Source organism: Candoia aspera, chromosome 8, assembly GCF_035149785.1.
Source record: "Candoia aspera isolate rCanAsp1 chromosome 8, rCanAsp1.hap2, whole genome shotgun sequence".
NCBI lineage: Eukaryota > Metazoa > Chordata > Lepidosauria > Squamata > Boidae > Candoia > Candoia aspera.
The window spans coordinates 55,905,989-55,928,055 of record NC_086160.1 but is presented as its reverse complement, the minus strand read 5'-3'; the positions used below and the strand labels follow the sequence as shown (position 1 = coordinate 55,928,055).

At 37.7% G+C, this 22,067-nt stretch overlaps 1 protein-coding gene across 1 annotated transcript in view; it reads right to left on the bottom strand.

Annotated features, from left to right (window-relative positions):
* Positions 1-22,067, bottom strand: part of TBCK (TBC1 domain containing kinase) — a 102,690-nt gene that overhangs the window by 25,658 nt on the left and 54,965 nt on the right. Inside the window, exons 17-22 of the mRNA XM_063309913.1 lie at positions 21,919-22,045; positions 20,312-20,362; positions 19,306-19,389; positions 16,853-16,938; positions 12,813-12,849; positions 9,318-9,479 (exon numbers count right to left, since the gene is read on the bottom strand). Coding sequence (XP_063165983.1) covers positions 9,318-9,479; positions 12,813-12,849; positions 16,853-16,938; positions 19,306-19,389; positions 20,312-20,362; positions 21,919-22,045 — 547 coding nt within the window. The remainder of the gene's footprint in view (positions 1-9,317; positions 9,480-12,812; positions 12,850-16,852; positions 16,939-19,305; positions 19,390-20,311; positions 20,363-21,918; positions 22,046-22,067) is intronic.

Below are 22,067 nucleotides of genomic sequence, written 5' to 3'. Positions count from 1 at the left end.
TGGGGTTGGGGAGAAGATAGGATAAAGAAAGTTTAATAAAAGATTAAAAAATAAATTTTCAATAAAATTCCAATTCTCCCTCCTCCATCAAATTCATAATTCACAGCAGCCTAGCCTGGAAATCATCTATAGGTTATTCAAAAAAATTAAATAAGTCTGGTTAGTAAACGTATTTGCTAAAGGTTTAGTGACCTGAACTAAAACAAACAAACAAACTACTCTGTTTCCTAAAAATAGTACCTGTATTTCACTAATTAATCGTTATCATTTGATAAACTTCTCATATATTAGTACAAAGTTATTAGAGATAGGAGAAACCTGAAACTGCACATGATAACCATAGTAATATATTAACTTATCAGAGGCTTTTCAAAGATAGTTGATAACACAAGACTAAATTTTGAGAGAACCCATAATTTTCAACAGCTGCTTAAACCTATTTCACTGTGAAGGCATGGCACCTAAAATGCCAGGTTACGGTGATACAGAAGTGATAACGAAGGATACTTTTTTGAGGAAAAACAAAAGTTTCAGTACCTGTCTGCAAAGACTGATCACAGGAAGAAAGAGAGAACTAAAAAATGACAAAATGTTGTATGAAAAGCACAGGAAAAAATGAAGTGTGCAGTCTCACACACTTTTGCAATTCTTTTAATCCACTTCAGAATCTGCTCCTTTGAAATGAATTGGCATGCATGGGGAAATTTAGGAATGATCAATGGTTTGTCAGTCCCAGAATTGGCTTTAAAAACTGGGCTGACCTATCAGCCTCAAGCATTCTATTTCCTAGTTTAGGTCACTAGCTGCAGGACACAAATAATCCAGTGCTTCAGAGTGGGGAAAAAAAAAGGAACATTTTGAGGGGTCACATACATGACCTGCAGAAATTCTTCCCTTACATAGCTTTACCTATGAATACCCATTGGTTTGGGGTACACAATTCCTTATGTAGCTGATTTTAAGCTGTGATCTGTATGAAGAGATCCCATCAACTGCTTTATTTTAAGTCCAAAATTGCTTTTCCAGTTTTGTAATTACCAGTGGTTATACCTGTATCTTTGGATATGTTGCGAAGAAAAACAAGTTTGTAAATCACTCTTCCCTTTGAAAATGATTATGTTATGGTCTCCTCTAGATCAGAAGCTGAAGAGACAGACCAGACAGTCTGAGGAGCCAGCAGGTAATCAGCCATTGGAGCAGATCCGGGAGGAAATGAGCCTGGGCAGAAGGGGCTGACTAAGATACTGCGGGGCCAGATTCTGGCAGGATTCCTACCCGAAGAACATACTGCAGAAAGCAGTACAGAGATGAGCAGGATTTTTGGGGGGAGGAGAAGGTGGCAACACCTCTAATCCTGGATGTTTTAGGAATAAGTGAACTTAGGTGTATCAGAGTGAGCCACTACTAATCAGATGATCTATATGAAATACAATTCAAGGCATGACACAATGTGAAGGGATAGCGGCAATGATAATTTCTGTGTATGTGTGTGCCTTCAAGTCAGTTTTTGACACCTGGTGACCACCTGGACTAGTCCCTGCAGTTTTCTTGGCAAGGTTTTTTGGAAGTGGTTTGCCATTGAGTTCTTCCTAGGGCTGAGAGAGAATGACTGGCCCAAGGCCACCCAGCTGGCTTTGTGCCTAAGGCAGGACTAGAACTCACAGTTTTTAGCCTGATGCCTTAACCACTACACCAAACTGGCTCAATGATACTTTAGTATGGATCTAACCCAATAAACAACAAGATTATATCTATTAGAGATGGTCTGTATCCTCTGAACACCAAGAGAAAAAGGCAAGAGGTGCTAAATGCATTATCTAGAAAGAGTGTAGTACTACTAATGGGTGATGGGAATGCAGAAGCTGGAGAAATGCAGGGGACTAAAATTATAAGAAAAAATGGTTTAGATACACAAAATAATTCAGATGATAGGCTCACTAAAGTTTTATGAACATAACTGTTCATTCCCATTAGCTGTTTCAAGTAACCCAAGCACAGATTTTACACATGGGCATCATGAAACAAACAGCACTGGAATCAAATATGATACACTGTAGAAAACAGAAGATGGAGAAGTACTTTCCAGTCAGCCAGGACATGTTCAGTTGCAGATCATGCAACTAACTATGAATTATTAGTGTCAAATATATGGGCTAAACATGAGAATTAGACACGCCAGCAAGATTTTAACTTGAAGATATACAGGCAGAATCAACATAAGGATCAAATTCAGTTCGCTTCATTTATGAAAGAGAACGTGAGGAACTATGGGTAGAGATAAGAGATACTGGAGAAATCAAGGTGGAAAAAATAATCCCAAGATTTCAAAAAGACAGAAACATCCAAGTGGCATTCAGAACACAGTGATAGCTTTATTGTGATAGCCAGGAAAGGACAGAAGGCAACAAGAATGATGTGTAACAACTGAACCAGACTTTCAACATCAAGCAAAACGGAATAAGGAAAAACCTCAGCCAAGAATAGGAACACATAGAGGAAAACAACAAGAAAAGTAAAACAAAAGATAATTTTAAGGCTATCAGAAAAATTACAGGCAAATATACACACAGAGAAGGCTCTAATGCTGGGAATGGTGGAAGGAAAGATAAGAAGAGGGTGACCAGCAGCAAGGTGGATGGACTCAGAGTGGCAATAAGTGCACCACTGGAATAGCTGAAGGGCCAAGTTAGGGACAGATCATCATGGAGGAAATCTATCTATGTGGTTGCTAAGAATCGACAATGACTTGATGATACGTAGCACAGGAGAGATCTCATAGCACAAATGAGAGAAAAAGAAGATGGAAAGCCTATACTGAATTCCTTTACAAATGGGATTACAGAGTTACAGAAATGCTTGCAGAGAGAAAACATTAAAAAAAATTCCACTAGAAATTGAGGTATAACAGGCAATGGAACTGCTGCCAAAAGGTTCCGCATCAGGCACAGATGACGAACCCATCAAACTGTTTAAAGAAGCAGCTGAAGTATTGCTTTGTGTCAACATCCATGAAACATAACTATGTTCTAGGTGATGGTGAACCTTTTGGGCTCGGCATGTCAAAAATTCGTAAAATGCCTAACTTGACTCTGCTAGTGTGTCACCCCCCCCTCCCGAACAAAAGAGAAACAATTCTTTACATACTCATTTATTTTAAAAAAGACAATCCAATCATGTGTAGTGCTATTATGTAAAGAAACATCTTTGGTAACTGAAATAGGGAGAATAGTTGTTGTTGGGTGTTGGTGAAAGCTAGTGTGTCACCCAAAACGTTGTGGCGTGTCATCTTTGACACACATGTCATAGGTTCTCCATCACTGATCTGGGAAAGATAAGCCCTTATACCTATTCCAAAAAAGGGAGATATTTGCAAGATAATATGCAAATTATCAAACCATTGTACTGATTACATTGTGCTTCAGATCTTAGAAAGAAGAATAGATACATACATAGAGACAGAAATGGCAAATGAACAAGCCAGTTTTAGAGAAGGTAAAGGACATGAGATGGTTAAGCTAATATAAGATGGAAAATGGAGAGCAAGGGAACACAAGAAGGATCTTTATCTATGCCTTATTGATTACAACAAGAGCTTTGACTGGGTAGCCCATGCTAGAATATGGAATATATTAAGGCATATGTGTGTTCTAGAACATCTGATTATTCTTCTGAGGAATATTTATAACAAACAAGAAACTATTGTGAGAACTGGATTTGAAGAAACAGAGTGGTCCAAAATAAGAAAGAGAATAAGAAAACAATGCATATTACCTCCCATACTTGTTTAGCTTGTCAAGTGAAGATATTATTAAGAATGGCAGTATTGAAAGAGGTGGCAGCTGGAATCAAAATTGAAGGACAAAACACCAGCAGCCTGACAAAACACATTGTTCACTGAAGAAAAGACAACTTGGAAGAATTTCTTGTGGAAAAACTTGCTAAATATTAGGAAGACAAAGGTAATGTTAACTAGTATACTTACTGAAGTCACAATTAACAGTGAAAAAGTGAAAGGGTAGATAGTTTCGTTTTCTTGGGCTCAAGAACAGTTAAAGGTGGACACCATTCTATCTGATTGATTATGTGCCATCAAGTCAGTGTTAACACTTAGCAACCCCGCATGCAACATTCTGGAGAACTAAAAGGAAGGTTAATCCTAGGGAGGAAGGCAATGACAGACTTAGACAAATTTAGAAAGATAAATGTTGTTATACAATAACCAAGATCAGGTAGAAGATGAGATATTCTAGCAGTAATGTATGGCTGTGTAAGCTGGACATTGAGAAAGTTGGTAGATGCTTTCTAATTATGGACTTGGTGATGGTAACTAAGATTATTATGCACTGCAAGAAACCCAGTCATCCTGGACCAAATAAAGATCAACTACTCTTGAGGTGATGACTGTCAGAAGAAACTCACACACTTTGAGAATGTGATGTGAGAAGATGATGGACTAGAAAAGAGTCTATGATTAAGTAAGACTGAAATAAGTTCAGGAAAGGGAAGACAACGGATAAGATGAAGAGTCAGAATCAGGGAAATCACTGGAATATTCTTAGAGGAGCTGTGTATTATTGCAGGGATTGGTAAGGATGACAGCCATTTGTCCATAGTAAAGGTAAAGATTTCCCTTGACATGAAGTCCAGTCGTGTCCGACTCTAGGGGGTGGTGCTCATCTCCGTTTCAAAGCCAAAGAGCTGGTGTTTGTCCGTAGACACTTCCGTGGTCATGTGGCCAGCATGACTAAGCGGAACGCCGTTATCTGCCCCCCGAAGCGGTACCTACTAATCTACTCACATTGGCATGTTTTCGAACTGCTGGGTTGGCAGGAGCTGGGACTAGCAACGGGAGTTCACCCCATCACGCGGATCTGAACCGCCGACCTTCCAATTGGCAAGCTCGGCAGCTCAGCGGTTTAACCCGCAGCGCCACCGCATCCCAGGTAAGACTCAACTCAATGGCACTTGTATCTTAAAACAAATAAAATATTTGGATACCCAAGTAGAAATCCTTCTAATCCTGTTATTATAACGAATATTTATCTAGAAAGCCTGACCACTATACCTATCAAATTTTCAAATACCCAGATGTTAAAATTAAAACTATCCCAACTGCTTTATACAGTGGTTATACTCTACTGATGGAAGGCTGTTTATTCCATCCTTTCTAGAAGATCCTTCCCCGCCTGGAGTAAATTTGTGAGGAGCAGATAGAACAGTGAAAAATGTGTCCATAGGACAAAATGAGCTTTTATTAGTAAAGGGCACCCAATAACATTTATTAATTTAAATAATTTATAAGGCCGCCCATCTTGCAGCAATGACTTGGGGTGGCACACAAACATTTAAAACCCAACAGTTACAAACAATAGCCCATGATGCCCAAGGTAAATAATACATTCCAACCATAAAATCACATCAGCAGCAGAACTTGTCTAACCTCCTGGCTGAACCCTGAGGAAACAGATGGACTAGCCAATAGCTATCTAATTACCAATGATAAATCAATAAGTGCAAATGGGTGAATATTTATGGTTTCCTCAGGATAAATCTTGAAAAATAATCAGCTTGGATTTATGAGCATCATGCAGATTGGGTGGAAAATAGGAATAATTAAAAGAATTATCAGCCTTAGGTTTAATGCCATCCATTTTGCAGTTCATGGCATTACAGAATGTCTTTGATAAGCAGGTGTGTGGAAACAAATCACTTTCTTTCTATACCAAAACCAGATTCTATCCCATACTTGGCTGCAAGCTATTCAATATTGGCAGATCTGAATAGATTCTGTTTCACAATACCATTATACACCTTTGATGAAGTTTTGAGAGCTGTTGTATAAACACATCTGCCTCTGCCTCCTAGACAAAGCCATCAAACATACGTAATTCAAAAATACGTAAGGATAAAAAAAAATCCTTCCACAAACATTCAGTTCTTGTGTCTATTTGTGGAACAGAAATAGCAAACCCCCCAATATTCTATGTCCATAGAGGCAGCCTCCGATGAAGCTTTCTTCAATCCACCCAGCAATGAGCTACTTGACATGCATTCAGCAAAATGGTAGCTCCATTCCTACTTGTTAATGAAGTTGCTTAGCATTTTAGAGCTGTTTTCAGTATCTGTACATTTCTTGATACTTCCTGATGCAGTTATTACAATCTAAAGATGCTTTGGAACACATGAAGGCACATATGTAGCACCTCTCTGCAATTCCACAAACCAATCATGTATTTTCATGGAAACATGCTGCAGCTGGGGAAGACAGCTGCAAGATCCTGAGAAAAGATGGATCTGCTTTAAAGACTTGCAGACATCTGCCTCATGCTCCAGAACATCTTCGGGTTTTTAAATTCTAAGTGCTGCATAGTCCTAATCCACTTCTAGGAACAATTAAGTGCTAGTTTTAATCACTAAGATTAGAAAGGAATACTTTCAGAGAAGGAAGGAAAGGAATTCAGAGAAAATCTCTCATTCTCTCTCTTCGTATTGAATGAATCATGACAGGGTTCCCTACAACAGGATGCAACTGTGAAAGACAGCGATATTATTGTGAAGGTCAGTCATCAAGAGATCAACTACTACGGGTGTCTTTAGTGGTGGGATATTGTCTTTTCACACCCAGGAGAACTACTTCATGTGTTAAGAGATATGATTTGATGCTGACTTAAATATTTCTTCCTAACCTGTGTGCTATTTCTCTGAATGACAGTTAAAGGGAATCACTACAGCATACCAATGAGTGCAAAATGAATTTGGTTACACAAACATTCACATAAAGAACCTAGTTCAGAACTCTACTTCAACTAAGAACGGCTCTTTAAAATCTTAGCTAGGAGCCTTTTTCCAACCATTTAACAAAGATCTTTAGCTCTTGGATTACTTAAAATTATTTAGTTGAGATGCCAAGTTTATTTAACTGAGATGTTAAAGAGTAAACCAGGGCTCACTGGAATTCTGGTTCCTTTCCAAGAATACAACCATGCCTAAAAGAGGCCCCTTAATACCTGTTTTTTTTTCGTACTATTATCTAGGGCATACTTCTTACCCAGTAATTGTTTCATGTAGTAATTTCAACTTGCCTTGCATGTTTCTTAGAAACATATCCCAGAACTTTCAAATTTAAGATTACAGTCCTAGGCTCAGGAATTCTACAGTAACAAGTAAGAAATTTATCAGTTAAAAGACTGATTGCCATCTACTATGAGACATGGTTAACAGATTTTCTCTAAGTCTTTACACAAACAACTCAATCCAATGCAGAGTTAGATTTCCATTGGCTTGAATGCCCTTCATTCTTATATGTAATGGTATGTGGGAATGACCTTGGGAGACAGGAGAGAGAGCCACAAACTGGACAACCAGCATGTAAAAGATCTCTCAGCCCACAGAAGGGGGGATGGCGTGGGAAACGTTTCAGAAGCGACTCTCCCTAGTTTTCTGGAGAGTAAAAGGAAAGGAGGAGAGAAATACTTTCAGTCTTGCAAGATTCTGTTAATGTAACCTCACAATAAAGCTAGAGCTAGTACTCCTGGTTGTGCTTCTTGTCTGGGCTACGTTGCAGGGCTAACAGTTCTTATAGCAGGGGTGGGCACCTTATAGTCCCAGGACTACAGGTATCCCCAAACTCCTTTTTTGCATTTCTTGCTACCCTGTATTGGGGGGAAAAAAAGCTGCAGTCTCTTTCCTTGGCATTTGAAGGCAAGAAACATGAAAAGTGTTGGGTCAGCCTGAAAATAGGCTTAATGTATCTTTTAAAAACAAAGAAAGCTCAGTAAGTGACAGGAAAAAAGAAAAAATTATGACACCCCCCCGAAGTATACAATACAATACAAGTAATCCTTGCTTAATGACCATTTGTTTAGCAACTGTCTGGAATTGCAACAGCACTGAAAAAAACTGACTGTTCTTCGCGTTTACGACTGTCACAGCATCCCTGTGATCACGACTGCAATTCGGGTGCTTGGCAACCAGCTTGCATTTACAACAGTTGCAGCATCCTGTGGTCATGTGATTGCCATTTTCTACCTTCCAAGCCTGCTTCCAATAAGCAAAATCAATAGGGAACTGTATGATTCACTTAACGACCATGTGGTTTACTTAATGACCATGTGATTTGCTTAATGGCTCCTGCAAAGATGGTTGTGAAATTGGGTCCAGATTTGCTTAATGACTGCATTGCTCAGTGACCTAAATTCTGGTCCCAATTGTGGTCAGTACTAGCTGTACTACTTTGCACCAGTATTCCACTCAGTGTGGGATGGCCTCCAGCTATGAAACGGTTGCCTTCCCCTGCTACAAAGTATCAGATTCTATGGAGAGTTAAGATATTAATATGACTAGCGTTAAAGGTAGTATATCATTTATTCAGAAAATACATACTGCTAAAGTTTTAACAGCATGCAAGCATAAAAAATTGTAGAAATTGTAATGGCCATTTAGAAATATATGACTATTAAAGTCTTTCCCCAAGAAATAGGATCTTGATCTTTAAGTGCTCAAGGGAAAAGTGTCCTGCGGATGTGCTGTGCTTCTAAGATGGTCTGTGTGTCTTGGAAGTACCGTGTGAAATGGGAACTCAGAGCTGTGGAAGGGAAAACAGATAATCCCTACATTATGCTTCTCTCTTAAGCTGCTTGGGAAGGCTTGGACACAGCCTGATACAGATCAGCCACTTCCCACACTTGAGGCTGGGCGGTGGAAGCTGTACTCTGAAGTGCTGCAATCATCTCCAAAGCACAAAACCAATTTTCTGGCAAGATTTATCTTTTTCAGCTCCAAGTTCAAGAGAAAGCTGTGGCTTTCAATTTATCATGCTGCATTTAAAGGCAGAGCTTAAAATATCAACCCTGCTAATCAGCCCAAACTCTTACTAAGTCACAATCTGCAAAAAGGCTGGCCCCATTCTGCCCGTGCAGTGAAGGCTGAGCATTTGCTAAGGTAGGTAGAACTGCAAAACCCAAATGACTCTAAATTGTACTAGAAGGAGGTACATGGTATTAAATTTTGGCATAGCCACAATTAATTCGGGTACCTCATATTATTAAACATACATACCTACACACCAAAAAGTGTATAAAAAAGAACTGAACTATAATTACATAACTTATCTACCCAAATTTACCTCTTCCAATTAAAATTCAACAAAGGCTGCCTACAGCCAACTAAAAATGTATTCAGTACAACATAATTCCCCATCTATGCTAATTCTTTCCATCTCCTATTACTATCCTACAGTCAAATTCTAGAAATTAGGAATATACATTGATCAGAACAAAGGATATCCAACAAAGAAATAAGACTGATGAAGATAATACCTGGTAAATCAGAAAACAGCAAAATGCACTCGTTGAATCCATTGGAGAGAAGCCGATCCCTCAGCTGCTGCAGAATAGCCACTCCAATACAGAATGGGAAGGAAGAATTCCCCAGTAGTAATGTATCCCACAGATGAAAGATTTTGTGCAAAGGAAAGACATCTGCAAGGCAACCAGCAAATAAATTAGGAGTTAGGAGAGAACAGTTTTCAGTTTTTCTGTAAAGCTAAGTGGGTAATCAGGCAACAAGCACAAGAGAGTACAAAAGACTCGGAGCCTTTTTTGCACAGAATGCAGATGGCACAGGGGAGAGGAACAATCCCATTGTAAGTATTAATGAGAAGAGCCTCTAAAGCAACCTCTGTTGGGCATCACATTTTAGACAGCAATGTAGGTAAAGATGAAAAAGAAGGGCCAAGGATTTTTAACAGGGACATTCATAAAACCTCTGGCCCAATCACATCTGGATTGCAAACTGTACCAAGGGACAGTGTCTCAAAACCAACAAATATATTTCACAAGGCAGCAATGAATAGAATGCTAAACAAATAAAAACTTGGATATAGATTAAAAAACACCAGAGCAAAAGACGAAGGAAGAAGTCAACAACATATATTTAATCTATGCACCAAGTATGAGTTTCAGTATAGTTCCATCAAGGGCCACAAAGAGATATCTTATTTAAATATTTGTAATGTAGGCAAGAGGTGCATTATTCAAGTCTTTTCCTAGTAATTTCTAACGTGAAGAGATAGTGCAGTACCAAAGAATACTGACAGGTAGGGCTAGGCAATGCTTTGGACATAATTTGGACAAGCTCCTTTTGGAGTGGTCATGGGAATCTGCATGTAGTATCCATCCAGAACTGTTTAGAGCTGCCATAACCTCTCAGGGGATCATGCAATGCCTTCTGAGGCTGCCACATTATCTCAGGAGAAGACCTAGTTGCTTTAAAGAGCTGCTGACAGGTGCTATGTTCACATCTACACAAGCTTCAGAGCATCCTTGTGGAATCTGGATTGTGAAACACTGCACAACCCATGTGACAATTCATTTGAGGCATAGCTATCAGTATCAGAAAATACCTGAGCTACTATTTTTGGAGCACGGAAGATTGTTATATGATCCTGCTGTCTTCTCCCAACTCAGGTACCTTGTTTAAAATCAGTGCTGCATTCAAATGTGCTGCATCGTTGTTATTCTTTTGAAACTGATGCAAAGCTTTACCGTACCCTGGTCTGGGCAATGTAATTATAATAATGAAATTAAAAAAACCACTTGGAGAAACTAAGTGTTTCACTAGTTCACACATCATGTAAATCAGAATTTAGTGTGCTCTGTCAGTCCTCTGACACAGCATAGCTATAATTATAGCAAATTACATTGTAAATCATATCTTCCCATTTTATCTAAACCATGGACTTGTGATTTAACAGTAATTATTATCAGTTATAAAACAAGCCAATCTTGACCTTCTTGGTATTCAGATGAAATCATAGCCCTGATGAAGAAAAAGCAGAAATACAAGCTTCTAAAATTCTCCTTTGGACAAAAATAAAGGAGAAAGTGAGAGTCATGATCCCAAATCTTGTTGCAGCCTGTGGATCTTAGGATCAAGCGGTTTTCTTAAACTTGGTGTCATGAGCACTGAAGGTGAGCAGGAGGGGGCCCCTATCCAGGGGGGAAAACGCATGCATAGTAGTGAGGAGTTGATCAGTCAAAGAGACACAGAACAGACCCGCCTTGACTTTTGGGGTTTATCTGTCTGGGTTTTCTCACGCTTCAGTTTGTTAGGATTTTCTGTCTAACGTAGCAGTACTAAAACACTAGAGACCTATTCCTCATCTCAGCGTGGTTCCTGACTGTTAGGACACATCCTTGGGATGTGGTGGCATGGCCAGTACTGGCTGTTACATCTGTGTGTTGTAGCACATTTCTTGGCACCAGGTTTTGCTGAAGCTGCACATATCACAGTTTATCTTGAAATGCTGTTATGTCCATTGATTAAATCAGTAGCATGAAATTTATTTAGTTTTATGTTTCATAAAAAATATAATTATTTTTCTGTATATATCACTTCAGTATCAACATCACTCCAAGTCCTTTATAAATTAAGAACAGTAGGTCATACTTGTAATGGTATGCAGAAAAGGCCTTGGGAGATGGGGTGAAGAGATGCTGCCTAGGGAACGGTCAGATAAGAGAGAGCATAGCCCACAGCTGGATAGTGGGTGGGGCAAGAGGCTCAGAAGGGACCCTCCCTAGTTTTTCAGGCTGTAAAGGAGATGGAGGGAGAAATGTACTTTCAGATTTGCAAGATTCTGTCAATGTAGCTTTACAATAAAGTAGAATTAGCTCATCTGGTTGTGTTTCCTGTCTGGTCTACCTGGTAAGGCTGACAGTACTACTGGAGAGATTTTTTTTTCACAAGTTGATTTATAACTCTCCAAGGCAACCAAATACCCATTTTACTATATTTAATGAAATATATACTGCCACATTCATTATGATTTGATGTCACATACATGTGCAGAGAATTGCAATCTTTATAACCCATGTGTTATTGTTAGATATTAGCATAACAAGGAAATAGGGCTAAATAATTTTGTATTTATTTAAAAGATGATGTTCTGTAATTTGAACCTCAATTCTGAGAGGAAACCAAGATCCAGAGGTTAATGTAGTGCTTTTCCTCTACAGCTTGCTATTTTCTGAATTTAACTACACCCTATTAGGCTAATTGCTATCAAGCCCCTGAGAAATAGTTACTTTATAATTAGGTATTTCAAATGTGAAATCACATCAGAATCCAAAGTAATCTTCTAAATAACAGTATTGTGTCATTTATAACATCATCTGTTATAACATCTACTAAGACTTTTTTTTTTTATAGAAAAAATGCTTACCACACAATTCTTAGATATATTGCAAATCTCATGTTAAGTCTAAGCGTTATTCCACACACTTGTGGATGCCTGTAGGATAATCTCCTGTGAATTGTACACACCGCATTATGTAGAATAAACACAACATATTGACACATTCTTTGGATGTAGTGAAGGCACTTTTTTTTTGTAAAATTAAACTAAAGTCCATTTTTAAAATATGATACTGGTTTGTATATTTATCCTTGTAAAGTTCAGTTATGAAAAGCAAGACTACTACTGTATTTCTGAAGAACAAATTGAAAATTTCACTGAATGGATAAAGTAAGAGGAAACATAATTGGCAGATAGACCACCAAGGCGGGATTCAGGATGAAAATATATCATCTGTATAGTATATGACTGAAATAATTCTGTTTTACACTAATATTACTTTAAATGTCAAGTTGCCTAATTATTTACCAGATGGATACAAACATCTCCAATGAGCATTTAGTGTTTAATAGTGATTATTGCCCTAAGTTAGAGACTGACAAGTCAAAATATACAAATGTCTTGAGATGAAGAAACATATACTTGTAAATGAAAAATGAGAAAAGGTGATACTCACGTGTGAACATTGTGAGAAACCAAGGAATAGCATATAGCTATAACAACAACATGGGGGGGGAAAGAATGTTGTTATAGATCATTGTAAATTTTCAATTACATCAGTATTGTAATTCTGTAAGCCTAACTTATAACACATATGAGAATTTTAAATTAGGATTGCAGTTTTCAATCTCTGTTGATATCCTACCCAGACTAGAATTTAAAATTTCTGAACCTGAGTCTGATTATATTTTACTGCTGTATACTAGTGGTCCTCATTTAATGACCACTCGTTCAGCAATGGTTCGAACTTATGATGTTGCTGAACGAGTGGTACTTATGACAGGTCCTTGTACTTACATAGGTCGCAGTGTTGCCATGGGTCACATTATTGTGATTCGGGCACTCAGTGCCCAGCTTGCAATTATGATGTCACAGTGTCCCGCAGTCACATGATCACCATTTGCAACCTTCTTTGCTGGCTTCCTACAAGTAAACTGAGCAGGGAAGCCAGCAGAAAGTCAGAAATGGTGACCATGTGACATTCTCGCTTAATGATCTGTGGTGATTCACTTAATGATGGCAACCAGAAGTGCTGGAATTTCTGTTGCTACACAGCGTGGTCACATGACATTATTCTGACATTATACATCTTGGGATCGCAAAAGTAGGTGGGGTGGTGGTTTATGCTGAGTACCACTATCACCTAACCTACAGAAAAACTAGCAAAAAGGATGATTTTTAATTTTAAAAAAAAACCCTGCTTGCACAAAGAGCCAGCAAACTAAGCCCAGGAATGAAGCAACAGTAATGGATTAACTTCAGTAACATAGCTAGTGAACAATGTACAGTAACAGTATACATTTATCTAACTATTAACTTGAGGCTTCTTCTCAATGCATGTACTTGCACAATGCATGCTTTTTGCAGTTAGCTATGTCTGCAAAGCTCAAAAAAAGGTAAAGCAACATTGACTATTCAATACTATTTTGAACATAAAGCAAAGTGACAGTGTACACTTCTTCCTGTGGTAACCTGCCTGAAAAAGAAAGCACAACATTCGCTGAATGTTAAGAAACAATATTATATTAAAACCCATGAACTTTAACTTCCCTTAGCAAAGAATTAAACAAAAGAAGTACCCTTATTTGCTAGGCCATTAGACTCAATGATTCTCAAATTTTGAACTGTGTTTCACTGACTCTCTACCTCGCCATGTCCTCTTAACCAAACCCAACCAGCTGCAGCAAGAAAGAGAGCTGAAGCGTGAACATCCAAGGGCCAAGGCCGTTTTTCCCTGTGCTTTATGAACACAATCTCCACTCATAAATGCAAAAATTACAGCCCTAGTGTCATTTTACTTCCTAATTTTCATGGTATGATCTTGGGGAGGTGCAGCTAAATGGGTTTGGGGGACACAGGCTCCCCAAACCTTTATACAGCATACTATTAATAACGTATTTATAACAGTATATTATAAATACTGTTTCACAAATATCGTAACTATGATTTTAAAATCTATTTGCTTGAATTTAGGGGCTTTTAAATTAGCTTCAACTTCAGCAGATCCTTCCTTGTGGTCACTACCTAGAGATAGTTAACCAAGCAGGAGGTAATTCTTCTTCTCCCATCTGCCTTCATGATCCTCTCTACTTCCATCAACAACTGGGTTAATATAATACTCTTTGGTCGGACTTCCTGCACTTTCCTTGGTACACGCTGCCCCCTACCCATCTCACCAGGTATAAGCAAGTTAACAGCACAGCTCACATTCTTGCTGCAGTATTTGTTTAAAGAAGATGCATTTATTGTTCACCACAACACAATGGGCAGTAATAAAGTGTGACCAGTAGTGCTTCTGCACTAGGCTGTTTGCTCCACAACAATTCTGTGAATATTCTCTTTTTCAGGAACTTTACCAACAGAGAACAATTTATGAATATAGAGTAAAAACCAGTCAAGCTTCATTCTATACCACTACTTTCCTTCTATCTCTTTCATAGTTATATTTAATTTTTATTTTCAGGTGCCAATGACATCTCATAAAACTCTGAGCTGATGCCCACCTGATCCTTGGATTAGGACCTCTTTCTTATAATTTCCAGGTCTGGGAAAACAAGATGCAGGTCTAATACCTGGCATTGGATGTTTGTATCTCTTCCTTTCCTTTTTGCAGCCCTGCTTTTGATGGTTTTGGGATCCATGGGAATAGTGTAGGGAGCTTGGAAAGAAGGTATTAATGGAAAATGTCCTTCTTTTGCATGCATGAGCGTAAGACAGAATGTTCACAGTATGAACACTGTACCACATCTAGCTAAAATAAATATACTTGCTTCTTCAATGTAGCTTTATAATTTTTAAATGGTGGAAAAACAGAGAACAGAGGACAGAAGTTCTCTATTGAAGGACAGAAGTTTGGCTCATTCTTTTAAATAAATACCAACTAAAGGTAATAGCTGTGGCAATCATTTACTCAAACTCACCAGTAATGTTTCTTTCTTGTTAAATAACTGTAATTAACTATATGCAAAGTTTTTTCAAAGTGCATAAAATCTGAAGTAAATAGGAGTAACTTTTTTTTTTTTAGCAAAGTAGCTTTCAAATAAACATAGCTAGAACCTTTAATTAATGGGCAAACTGGAAATAATGTCTTGTTTTCATAATCTGCAGCTGAAAACAATATGGAATAATTGAAGAACACCATTTTTACTTCTGCCAATAGGGGTTCCTTAAGAAAATGTTGTTTTCATATGATAAAGGTAGGAATGAGAGCCAGTTTGGTCCAGTGGTTAAGGTGCTGGGCTAGAAGCCAGGAGGCTGTGAGTTCTAGTCCTGCCTTAGGCATGAAAGCCAGCTGGGTGACCTTGGGCCAGTCACTCTCTCTCAGCCCAACCCACCTCACAGGGTGGTTGTTGTGGGCAAAAGAGGAGGAGGAAGGCATATTAGGTATGTTTGCCGCCTTGAGTTATTAATAAAAATAATAAGGGTGGGATAAAAATAAATAAATAAATAAATAAAATGTTAAGCCACTGTAAGGTTTATAAAATATATAGGAAAGCAAATTTCATTTAAGTAATGCAGGTATTGCAACAGCAGACAAGGCTTGCTGTTCAATATTTTGAGAGCTCTAAAACATAAAAGCATACAGAACAGTGCCAAGAAATACTATATCATGCAGGAGGAACCCAGAAGGTTAATCAGTGTTTGATCTGATAGGATTAATGCTCAAGCATGAAAACAGTATTGCTAAGTGCATATATTTCACTTTGATGGATTCTGGAAAGTCACAAGTACTAAAATAAAGTACAGATTTTATTTTCCTAATGAAGGGTGGAGCAATACACAAAGCATTTCTAGTAATTCTGTCAAATATTCCTACAATATACAAGTTAAATTGTAAAAATGTACAAATTAAATTGACCAAGACTGCATATTAAATCTCTCTCTACATATGAAATCAATGCCAGAAGTAAACTTCCATTCAGAAGTTTAAGTCCACATTGCAATTCTAATGATAGAACATTAAAGACTTACTGATACGACTTCAACTGCTCAATATGTGTATTACTTACTGAGCACATGGGTAGGCATAGGCATACCAGAATTTCTCCTCCCCAAGCCCATTAAATTACAATTAACAGGAATCTATGCAGAAAACCATAAGAGTTAAACTATGGTTTAGTTTAAACTAATTTTTTGGATTATTATGTAGAGTTAAGTACTGGCAATTTAGATAGTCCTCAAGACTGCATTATATGCTATGTTACTTAGACATAAAGCTCACTGAACTCAGTGGAATTTTTTTCTAAGTAAAACATGAATGTGATCTCAGGTAAAAGTAGTGAAAAGTGATGAGGAAAAAAATGACATCATCTCTCTCTGAAAATCACATTAAATGGCACATCTTCTGTAGAACTTGATTGCTGTGATAGCTGCTATCAGAGTTTGATCGATTCTTGTATTTAATTTGTTTCCAGACCATGATATGTGAATATATATCATTAGCCTTTCTGCTTTTTCTACCTGTATTAAAAATATAAAAGAAGCATTTGCACTTACATCTGGAATGAAACCTATTTCGTTGAGGTGGTTACTCAGCTCAGGATCATGGAACGCTATCATCTGGGAGAACACTGTTAGATATTCTGGAAGAATGATAAACAGGAAAGACTATTTAGAAATTATTCCAGTAAGAATTTAGCCATAAGGATTTTGTTTTATGGAATCTCCATTGCAACATAATTCCAGGAAAGAGATAACAAAATCAAAATACCTACTACATATGTCAAGTGCCTTTTCTTTGGCATTTTTTAAAGACTGGAGCCTGCATTATTACAGGAAATGCATTTTTAATATTGTATTTTGCAATAATTCAGAATATTAACTATTTTACAAATCCATAAGAAAAGCAGGTTTATTGTAGTTGTGTAAAAATAAATGGGTTTGCATTTTTGGATTATAGTATTTATTACTGTTGAAAAACATCCTGAGGGTGTTTTACCCTCTTAACTGATGGGGAACAAGCAGCAGTATGCTAGCTTGCAATGTATGTTATAGTTAGAGATCCTGGTTTATCCAGAATAGCAGTAGCATGTTTGTGGTAAATCTGGCTTTTGGTTGTGCTCCTATCATATTGGCCAAAATGTGCCAAAACTGATATTGTCCTTACAGTTAGCAGGAAATGCTGCATGTGGAACAGGTACAGCTAAGGCTAGCCTACATTTTCTTATTGAAAAGTGTTATCTGGAAGCTTAGACTAATTAAAGCCATGAAGGGCAGTGGAGGTAATACCTATGGGGTCCATTTGATGATGACTTTGGCATATGAAAGACTATGACTTAAAAAGAAGAGAAGTAAATGGAAAAAAGCATAAACTAGTGAATGAAATGGAAGAAAAATAGATATGTTGTATGTTCATGAATCTAAGAGAAAGGTTAATGACTTAATAGTACTGAATGAAGGTGATCTGATCTTATGGAATTGAGTTGATGGACACATGCAGAGAAGGTGTACGTTAAATTATGCACGGAAGAAACAATGAAACTCCACGGCACTTAAATAATTGTTTGATTCGTTTATTGAAGCTTAGGTGTGCCTCAGATATTAACCATGGTGGACTGTCACACTCTGGAGTTTAAATTTGGAGTTTAACAAAGCGCCTCAATGGAGCTTCAGGGAAAAAAAAATAAAAGAAAAAGACTGAAATGATATGAAAATGGGGAGTACTTCTTGGAAAGTCATTAAAGGAGAAAACAAGCTGGAACTTAAGGAAAACTAATATTCCAACAGTCAACTATCAAAGCCACAAGAATGTAAAGGAGAAGTTAAGAACAGGAACAAGCCTAAGGAAGTTAGCAATGGCAGGGAATGGCTGGGAGAGAGCGCTTCACAGTAGAAAACTAGGGACTACTGTGGTTTATAGGCTAGTGGGATGAAAGTTCCCTATCTCTGTCAGCCCTATATGGCAGACCACATTAAGAAACCAATGCCTTATGGGTCTAAAACTACTTTTATTGTAACAGCTATAGTAACAGAATCTTGCAAGTCTGAATGTGCTTCCCTCCTCCCTTACTTCATCTTAGTGTGAATTAGGGAGGGTCCTGTTTGAGGTGTTTCTTAAGTTTGTTTCTTCGAATAGGCTTAAGCTAAGCTTGACTGAAGCGATGTATTGTTGTTTGATCGTTGCCTTGACAATGGACCTTCCCATTGTCCTTCAAGGCCATTCTCTATGTCCTCTGCATTATCAGTACATCAGGGGCAAATAACTTAAGCTCTCGTGGATTCATAAGATCTCCTCTGAGCTCTTCGAAATGTTACCACCGCATTTCTCTGTTAGACATCATTCCATGGTGAGCTTTAGACTGGTACCCACTTCTGTCAGGGTGGCTAAAATGGTCTGACTTAGGTATCTGCTAGACCTGGACAGTTTTCTGAATGATCTTATGGAATTTCTCACAATCATCTTTCAGCAATACTGTCAGTACTCTGGTTGATCTGCAGAATACAGAGAAGTCTAGGCTGTTGATATCATTCCTAAGTGATCTCTTTTCTCCCAGAGAACCAAATCATTCTTTTACTTTACTAGGAGTTGACAGCAATGAAATGGATGGGACATCAACTGGAACATTATTATAATGATTATTGACATATTTATCGTTTTTATAACCTTCTTGCTCCTGGTAAAAATAGCCCACAGCAGTTTACAGAAGAAAAAGAAAATCACAACTACAAAAATATACTTAAACTCACAAAGAACAATATAAAATCTATGAATAATAACAATATCAAAATAATTGATCAATGCATAGCTTCAGTAAGGAAATTCAAAAGGAACTGCATGTATGCAGCTGTTTTAAGTTGGCAATAGCTGCATTTTGTTTTGTTTTTTTGTATGGTATGTTATTTTCCATTAGACCTAAAAGCAGATTATAAATTTAAAACTATAAAAGACAAACCATATATACAGGCTTTTAAAGGTTTATCTGAAAGATGATTTATATCAGAAAACCTACCTTGAATCACATGAGAATTATCCTTTAGAAAGAAATTGTAGAGGTATTTTGGTATAAAAGCAGACATGCAGGAATAGGCCAAAGCTAAAAAAGAACCAGAAAGAGAGAGAACTTTTTATCCAACCATTATTGTTATAATTGATCGAAAATAACATGTTACACTGTTCCCATTAAATAATTCTGTAAAACTTTAAGTACTTTCAAAGATTAAGCAGACTTCTACATATAACACAGTTGGATCCATATTTAAACATACACATAATAGATCATTTATACTCCTATCAGTAGGATTTAACCAATATGTCTTAGTCTGGATCCAAGGCTCAGAGAACATATTGAAAATGCAAGCAACAGAAGTCTTCATTAACAACACATTTATATCCTACCAAAAGGGGGGGAAAATCACCCTCCCCCATAAAACGAGAATGAGAAAAAAGATAGCTATTAGCCAAAACTTATTTATCTGATTTCAGTATCTATTTATTTCTTCAGTTTGTATGGTTACCTAGTCAATGAGTGATTTTGGGCAGCTAACTGAGGGTTAAAAACATTGAGTATAATAAAAGCCATTAAAAACATGCCATGTTAGAGGCAAATCATGTCTCATATGCTAAAAGGGGCTCAAATAACATCCTTGTCCAATACTGGGAGAAGAACCAGGGGATTTTCTAGAAGCAAACAGAATAGGGGCCCTCTGAATCTAAAGCAATGCTGCTCCTCAGGGTAGGCATGGCAACAGAAAAGGCATACTTCCTGATGCCATAAGATGATACTACTTAACTAATGGGACCCAGAGCATGCCAACCCTATTTGATCTTGTCGGGTGGGAAGAGATAATTGGAGACAGACAGTCCTGCAAGTATCCCAGCCTTAAGCCATGTACTATGGGCAAACTCATGAACTGCTCTACAATATGCATAAACCTAGTGAAACAGAGACACAGAACTAATCAGAATTTAATGCACTGCATGCATGAATTCAAGTTATCAGAAAAGAAAACGTTTACCTTCATTGTTGAAATTTAGATACAGGAAAGGTGCACAGAGGGAATCAAGACCTACAGGAAGAGATAATTATGCAAAAATATTGCTAAAGAAAATGAGCAGTTTGAGAATATCCAGAAGATAAAGATGAACATTAATATACACTCAAATATTCTACAGAAATTATTTAGAGATACATGCCACTTTCAAAATGATCATGTGTGATGCAGTCATGAAGTAAGATTTTAAATAAATCCATGGGTTTGGGGGTGGGAGTGGCCATTTATGACTGCCTTCTGAAAAACTTCCTATATCAATTATATCTAAAATCAGAAATTTGGATTTCAGTCCTACCACATTTCTAAGAAGATCCAATGGTTTCAGTCACAGATGCTAAAGCATTTTTAAAAAATTATGCTTCTCCCCAATAATCTGGATCATTCTTAGCTCCAAGCCAAAATGTATGAAATATGTGAGCCCAGCTGTCATGTTCACCGTTTCAATGTGCTTGGTACATCGTAACGTTTCGCATGTCATTAGCCTGATACGTGTTTGATCTTAGAAGGGAGGAAGATTCCTCTTCAGGGAGTTCTTATCTGTTGGCTGCTGGGTTGGAATGTATTTGGGTTGTCTCATGTATTCAAGGTTGCTTTCCCAGGATGTGTAGAAAACGGTTACCAGCACCTGGGAGGGGGGTGGTTGCTATGGCTGGTAGGGGGGAGGGATTATGTTTGGAGCCGAGGGTTTTTAGTTTGTATTTGGCGCGCTTTTAGTCATTCTCAGCTTTCTCTGTAACTGTCATAAATTCCCTAATAAATCAGATTTCATTTAAGTAACCTCTTGTGAGTCTGAGTGTTTGGGATAGGCAACCATTACACCAGCCATGGGCTTGAAAACAGTTCCTCCCAGATATCCATAGAATTATACTGAGGGTTATATCTGAGTATTATTCTATTTAGCTATTAAAATGTTACTAGAGTTCTAACTAACAAAGAATACCTGCTGAAGGTCTCCACTTATCAAGAGGTGTGACAGGGCAGGGACTGAAACTCAGCATTCTCTGTGGGGGGCCCCTCTTCTGGAACGGCTTCCACCTCCACCCTGGGGCAAGGAGAGCTTCCACTCTCTTGGTCTTTGGGAAGTTCGTGAAACCTCAGCTCTTCTGGAAGGCCTTTGGGACTTGACTGTTGCAGAGCTTTTATCCCCAGCAATCACCTTATTATTCCTTAGCTTACTTATGGTTCTTAACTGTACTTCTATTCTGTATTAGTTTTAATGTATATTATTGTTTTATTTTGAATGTTTATTGACTTTTGCTGTTGCTCTTGTACACTGCTTAGGTCAGCTGACTAAAGTGATCTATAAATCTATAAAGAAGAAATACGATAAATAAATAAATAAACCTATAAATCAATTAATAAGCTTACTTAGTCACTGGAAGCAGTGCAAGAATCAACTATTTATATTGCAAGTATATATACTTTTTAAAAAGAACTGGTAGAATGAGCTGGGAATAATTACTGCATCACTTGTATGCTTTAGTTTATTCTACTATGTAAAATATGTAGGCAAGAATGTATTAAAAACTTGAAAAATATTATTGCTAGCCATAGGAGCCAGCTGAACTAACCTTGCCAATATACAAGATCAGGATGAGAAACTACCCAGGCTTTCAAAACACGCCTAAATTTTGCATGGCCCTCAGGTGATGACAGCAATTCATCATACTGATGGCAACGAGGAATGTCAACTTCAATCTACAATGTAAGCAAACACAGA